Source organism: Bactrocera latifrons, unplaced genomic scaffold (genome assembly GCF_001853355.1).
Source record: "Bactrocera latifrons isolate USDA-ARS-PBARC rearing strain unplaced genomic scaffold, ASM185335v1 scaffold_5, whole genome shotgun sequence".
Taxonomy (NCBI): Eukaryota; Metazoa; Arthropoda; class Insecta; order Diptera; family Tephritidae; genus Bactrocera; species Bactrocera latifrons.
In genome coordinates this window covers 2,637,402-2,644,715 of record NW_017537156.1, presented here as the reverse complement: position 1 = coordinate 2,644,715, position 7,314 = coordinate 2,637,402, and the positions used below count along the sequence as shown (strand labels likewise).

General features: G+C 39.7%; 1 protein-coding gene across 1 annotated transcript in view; it reads left to right on the top strand.

Annotated features, from left to right (window-relative positions):
• Positions 1 to 6: 6 nt before the first annotated feature.
• Positions 7 to 7,314, top strand: part of LOC108973726 (tumor necrosis factor receptor superfamily member wengen) — a 28,100-nt gene continuing 20,792 nt past the window's right edge. The window contains exons 1-2 of the mRNA XM_018941176.1: positions 7 to 438; positions 1,938 to 2,148. Coding sequence (XP_018796721.1) covers positions 55 to 438; positions 1,938 to 2,148 — 595 coding nt within the window. The 5' untranslated portion in view covers positions 7 to 54. The remainder of the gene's footprint in view (positions 439 to 1,937; positions 2,149 to 7,314) is intronic.

Genomic DNA, 7,314 nt, shown 5'->3' with positions numbered 1-7,314 from the left:
GCGCTACCTGACGCTGATTATTATGATCATAACAACAACAATAGCAACAGCTATATGAGTAACAATAACAATATTAATACTAGCAGCAGCAYTAATAGAAACCTAAGTAAAACAACAACAACAACAATGCTAAGCTCACCCGCAATACAAGTGTACAATGTGATTGCGCAAAGCTTAAGTAGTTCTTCGACGGCGTTCACCTACATCACAGCTTTGCTGCTGCTCGCCACGCTGTGTTCCTTTTGCGCTGCCTCACCCTGCGACCGGAACAGCTGGTGGGACCCGCTAAAGGACAAATGTATTCCGTGTACGGTGTGCGAGGACGGCCTGATACCGTTGCGGCCGTGTCAATTTCAATGCGACACGATATGCGGTTCCATCTACGATCTGAAGATCGATTGGTTGGTGCTGGCGAAAACGGAGCCCAACTGGAAGGAGGTGAGTAATCGACTCTCTCATCTGATTTTTTTAATTTTGGTAGATATTGAGCCGAGAAAATCATTAGTTAGTTCTAAGGAATATTCTAGAGGACTTCAATTCCAGATGACGAAAAATTCATTTGTTGCCCGAATCTAGGATCAATAATCGCAGTTATCACAAACTTTTTATGTAATTTTACTTTATGACGGGGACGGGAATAGAAACGATGTCATTCTGTGCAAGTTTCGTAGTCAACCCACTCAGTTACGATGACGATAAGCAAATAATTTTGTTTTTAATTCTATGAAGTTGTCCTCTAGCTGATTGAGTGGTGGCGACATATAAGCGATTACTTATATCAGGTTTTTCAATAGGAGTGATACAAAAGTATTTTTAAATAAAAGAAAAACACTTGCAGAAGTCCAGACGCTGAACCCGATTTTCGACGGCTTTCAAGCATAAATCAACCGATACTGCTGCAATTTCACGCTCTGTATTCGTACTAAGTTCATCATTCGTTGCTGGGAAATAGTCTAACTGCGTCAATTCGCACAATCGAGGACTGAGATCTGAGATTTCATGAGATAAGACATTCACCAAACTTGGTTTCTTATAACTCGATTGTGATCATATTGTTCAAGTCCACTTCGGGCCAAAAAGTCAAAGCGACAGCGATTCCCATTGACAGTAACATGCCGGTCTTGAATTACGGCCCATTGAGGCCGCCGCCACACCAATCCGTAATTTTTTCGGGATGCAATGGTGACTCACGGTGTGCGTGTGAATTGCTAGCTGATCAGTAACACATATTTTGCTTATTGATGAAGCCCTTCAGCCATAAATGAAGTTCATCGCTGAAGATGATTTTTCCAATTCATGAACATTCGACGATTCTGGCGGTCAAGCGGGTTCAGTTTTTGCGTCATTTTGATCTTTTAAGTATGCAGGCCAAAATCTTTTCGCAAAATTCGTCACAACGACGTTACAGAGATGTCCAACGGTTGAGAACGACATATGAGAGAATAATTTTGGTCTTGATTTTTGGTCACTGAGGGCATTTCTTTTTCTTAGTGGCACGGGATTATTTTGTACTACGCCTGTGGACTCAAGTTTTTAATTCTTGATCTGACAGGACAGAACGACCATAAATTGGACGTAGCGCTTTTAAAGTTGAGGCCACTGACTCCGAATTTCGGCAGTAAATTTTAATTATTTCAACTCGTTGTAGGATCGTATATTTCCATGATGAAATGCAAACCTTACTGAAGAGAAATGCCAAAGAGTAGAAATATGTAGCATCGTTTGCTGTCCCTATCGGTCTACTATTTTAGCACCCTATTGAAAAACCTATTATTTGACGTAGTGACAGAGTTTGAATTTTTTCCTTTGAACATTTCATAAAATCCTGCAACACCTTAGCATATTGCCTTTAGAAACGCTGAAAAATTTTATTCGCTGTTAAGCTCCCCATTATAGACTCAATATTCAACCCTAAAGTAAAAATTTTCATTTTCTAGCGCCGAAAGGATGAGGACAACTATGATTTGGAGCAGCAGTTGACACACGAGGAATTACAGCAATTGCAGGACGGATCAATGCCGATGGATTGGCAGACAATGGCGCTCTTTATGGCCGTATTGGCGTGCTTAATCTTCTTCATCATAGCCGCTGGCATTTTGGTGCATCATATGCGGCAATGGCGGCGTATGGAGCGTCGTCTCGATCAAGGTGAGTGAATGCTTCAAAATATGCATAAATTCCTTCACACAAGCTTAATTGCATGCAACAATAAAAACAAATTAAAAAATAAAAATCTTAAAGAGTGAGAAGGGAAAAAATTATGAGGAGTAGATATCATTGTGGGCAATTAATTTCTATCACACGGCTTATGATTGCCATAATAGGCGCATAAAACTCTTAACCAAAATGCAATCATATTAATTACCAGCTACTTCCATCCTGTGCTCATGCGCGTTTCATTTTTATGAACTCCACACACCTGCGCTCATAAAATTTTGCCTGATTTGATGTTGGCCATAAATTTTCACTATCTAATGCGTATTTTCTGCACGCTGGGGAGTCTGTCGTAAAGCGATACAAATTTATTTATTGCCATTGTAACTGCACCATGATAACTATGCATTGAATTTTTTTATGATTCTATAGCAAGCTTACGAAATTGCACAGCATACAGGCTGTGTATATAGGCTTGCGCCAACCGCAGGCTAATAATTTATAACCATAAAATTATGTACAAAGTCACACTGTGGATCGGATATGCATAGGTTACAAGTTAGGGTAATCCTTAAATATAGGAAGACAAACTTTCGACAAATTTCGTCGAATATATCACACAAATTAGCCCACAGTTTGGAAAAAGAATTCGTTTCGTTTACTTAAGGGCCACCCTAATGCATATGGAAAGTTGCATAGCCTATCTTACATTATGCGCATAGAAAAATACTGTACAATTTCGTTTGTCCAAGCGAGTATCCTTAGACACTGACCTCTACGCACGTGCAGCACATAAATATATATTATTTTTTTCAGTACTCTCACACCGCACTTCCTGCCCGTCGTTCCCACCAACGTACCAGAATTTCTTTGTAACTTTCTAACTATAATTCCCTCTTCATTCAATCATAATTTATTCCGCGCACGTTCACCGCTGCTTTGTCTGTATGAGATCTTGCTCGCTGGGGTTCTAAGTAAGCAGCGATCTTTGCATTGATCTTTGGCAAAGAACTACTTATTTACTGCGCTCAATCCACTTACGCCACAGTGGATAATATTATACAGTAGCGGCTAGTCTCAGCGCGTCAGAAACTCGTTTGTAAGCATAAATGTTGCCACTTATTTGAGAATTGTGAATTGTGAGTGAGTATTTAAAATTCCTGTCACATACTCCTGCCTCGATGTTTGCCTAGCCTCTCTTTGTTTACCTAACGTTTTACTATTTTTGTTGCTGGTGGTTTATTGCTTCAAAGCGCGTTCAACTGATCTTGTGTGTCCGCAGCAAGCAGCAAGCAGCTTTGAGGTTAACTTAAAGTCACTGTACCCGTGTAAACAATATTTATATTATCTATTATTATTTATTTACTGGCATTTGTTGACAGTGGTGGGGAGATGTTATCTCCGAAGAGGGTTTGATGAGATAAATAATGAACGTTAGATGAGGCAATCTGTTATATTAAAAATCTCTTTTCGATCCTATACTGAAAGTTACATAATGTAAGCTCTGTTGGGAATTTGCGCAAAATATTTAGTTATTCATCAATATTTATTTTGTCGCCTTTAAAGTAGTTCCCACCAGATGTAATACACTTATGCCAACAATTTTTCCAGTCCGCAAAACACTTTTCATACACTTTTATTAAGCGCTTTTTTAGGATGGCGTTCAGCTCATTCAGCGAATTTTATTTTATCTCTTCGATTGTCTGAAAATTAGTTCTACGGAGCGGCAGTTTAAGTTTTGAGGAACAAGAAAAAATAACACAGAACCTAATGTGGTAAATGCGGTGCTTCATCGCCGCCCATGGATGGGTTGACTCAGCTCGTCCCGTTGATCATTTATACATATACATATATGTGACCTGGTCTACGAAAAGGGAGCTAACGTGCAAAAACTAGTTTTCTGGGAAACAGCTGTTAAAAAAAAGGCCTCTCATCTTCCATCCGAATCAACTAAAAAGTGAAAATTGATTTTTTGACACCTAAGCCCCATTTCCGTAGACCAGGTCACATATATTTTATAGGGTCTCCGACGTAACCCTGTTCAGGATATGATAAAGAGACTTCGTAAAACTTTTTTGACATACTTAGGAGCTTCGTTGTTATTATCACGTCAAAAATTATGCGCCAAATAATGTTCTGGACAGTTGCCCACGCGCAGAATATAAAATGAATACCATTTGGCTACGTTTCGGATAGTTATACCCAAATGTTGTGTAAATACGACAAGGTTTGCCATTGTTGTAGTTGGTTCAATAAAAATATGTTTTATATATGTTTATTGGCGGTACTACATCGGATATAATACATAGACTAGTTGAGCAGAACCCAAAAACTCACTATTAACTTCAAAAAATATTACTTTGGTAACAAATGTACGGTACCGTGGTGAAATATCTCCAAAAAGGGAAAGCTGAACTTTATGACGATAATGAGTTTGCTGTTCGAAAAAAGGGGACTTACTCTTTTAATTTGATAGAATCCGTTGCGGTTGAGGGTAGTAACATACGAAAGAGGAAAGCTTCAAGTATAAGAGTAGAAGAGGCCAATTGTGGTGAAGATTACACTATGATCTTTCAAGTACACACCGCCAGTTGGGTGGCGACTATAATTCAATGAATAAAAACCGAAATCAGCACTCGACGATATAAAATATGTATTTAACGAAAACAAGTCGTCAAATTTCACAAAAAATACTTGGAAAAATGTTTCAACATTTCCCAAAACATACCACACCAACAGCGGTGAAATCAAAGTTGGAATGCACACATACATATATACAGTATTTGCCACCAGCACAATTCCAGAAAACTGCATTTACATTATGCAACTCCTGACGGTGCCTCAGTTCAGACTCGCACGTTCTTCCTTGGCCCCACATTGACGCGCCCTTGGAAGACAGCGTAGAACGTTGTTTGTCCAGCATAATAAATTAGTTACGGCGAATTGAGCAGTATCGAAACGCACTTACATAAATACATACAATGTTTATAAGCTTAAGTATACTTGAATGCCACAATAACAATTTCAATGGTTGAAGATTTTTTCTTTCAAAATACGGCTTCGCAAACGATTTGTGACCACAAAAGCGTTCAATATGAATTGATATCGTATGAATGTATGAACGTATGAATCGTAAAGAATGAAAAACTTTTCGCTGAAAGCAAGCACGTGACTTGGAGAAGGCTTGAGAAATTTTGGGCGCAACGCTTTGGCTGAGTAGTATGGGGAAGAGAAATGGGGTTGAGGTGCTTGCGGAATTTCGTCGCTACTTGTTGGCACAAACCTTTTTGGGCGCACTTTTTTAAATGGAAATTTGTTTTTTTAATCGTGTTAATTACATATTACCGTTCATTACTGGCAAGCGTTTTCGATTTCTCAAGAAACGAGTGTTGTAAGTACAGGTTAAATTGCTTTTCTTCAAAAATATTTTTATTGACTTAGGAAGTGCTAGTTGTACATACATATGTACTTATACATAAATACACATATGTATGTATGAATACACTTTCGTTGACGTGATTCGCTTTATAGCTTGTTATTTCATGTTGCGACAGTTGTCACTTGCCCCATAATTGGTTAATGAGTTGCCAGTTTTTGCGGTCAATTTACACACTTATAATTGAGGTGATTGGAAAATGAAGGTTTATAAATTGTTTAACTGTCAGCGCCTTTAAGCGCTCGTGACAGTAACATGTGAGAAGTGATTTCTTAAAAATTTTAGTAAAAATTAAATAACTTACTATTGAGTTGCCGACAAGAAATAGGTAATATTTAGAAAAAACGAGAAAAAATTTAACTGAACCTCAGACGAATTTCTTTTAGTAACTATGTGTTCAGTATATACGGAAGCTATATGCTATAGTAATCCGATCTGAACAATTTTTTCGCAGATGATATTATTACTTTAAGTAATCCATGCGAAATTTCGTGAAGATCCGTCACGTGGGCTTGGTCTGAATACCATTGTCCCGTCTACGAGACGCAAGTCCCTGCGCGCCCTCAGGAGCCTAACCCTTGGGATCAGAGAGATAGAGATGATTATTCATGGTCAAAGCTAGTAAAGCACTTATGGTCTGCAATCGACTAGCTCGAAACAGCTGCGACTGCGACTGCAGGTGGTTGTAAACCATGATTGTGCGTCCAATTATCACATATGATGGCTTGGGCCTCGAAAGAATTGCAGATTTCGGTCGGACTTCAAGTATCAAAGCTGCAACGACTCGCCTGCATCTGCCTGTCGGGGGCCATACACATATGTCCGACGAAGGCACTTGAAGTAATGCTGGAACTCACACCGCTTCACCTAGTAATCGGTTAGGTAGGCAAACGCCCACTCTTTCAAATGGCAGCAGAAGGGTTTGACAGAGGTAAGGTAGTCTCTACACAGCGCATGAAGGACTTAAGTGGTGAAATATCACATCTTTTCTCTCGAGGGATAGCAGGCGAACGCAACTATCGCAATGAAAGTATAATCATACTCAGCGACAGTCAAGCGGCACTTAAAACGATCTCTGCGTACGAGATCAAAACGCTACCGGTGCAGGAGTGTATAGAACGGCTATTGTAACCAAGTGCACCTTATCAGGGTGACCGGTCACAAAGGTATTGCCGAGAATGAACACTGACAGCATGCGGTAGAGGGCGTTCCTAGCTATCGAACAAGTGGCTTGTCAGTTTTCCATCATGAATTTGTTTCTGCTGGACAAATCGTCCACGCCAAGTTTTACGTGGATGTCTAAAAGGGACTCAAACGAAAGGTCAATCGGATTGGACAAGATATCGCAGCCGATTGGAAGTTGTACCACGAAAACGCCCCGGCTTACACCGCCTTTCTTATAAACAGCTACCTAACCAAGGTCGGCATCCCAAGTTATGGCCCCGGTCTGTTTTTTGTTTAATTACCTGAAAAGGCCGATGACATATCAAGACGACAGTGGGGATCCAGGCAGCATGCACTTCGGCTCTCAAGGCTATTCCGGAGATTGCTTTCGGTGACGCTTTTAATGCTTGAAAATCGCACTTGCACTGCTGCATCGACGCAGATGGAGTCTATTTTGAAAGTTTTTAAAGAACTGTAACGATTGGTTCAATAAATTTTTTAAATAAACTTAGTCTTATTACTTTCCAGAGAAAGCCTGTATACTTTAAGGACCTCCGACG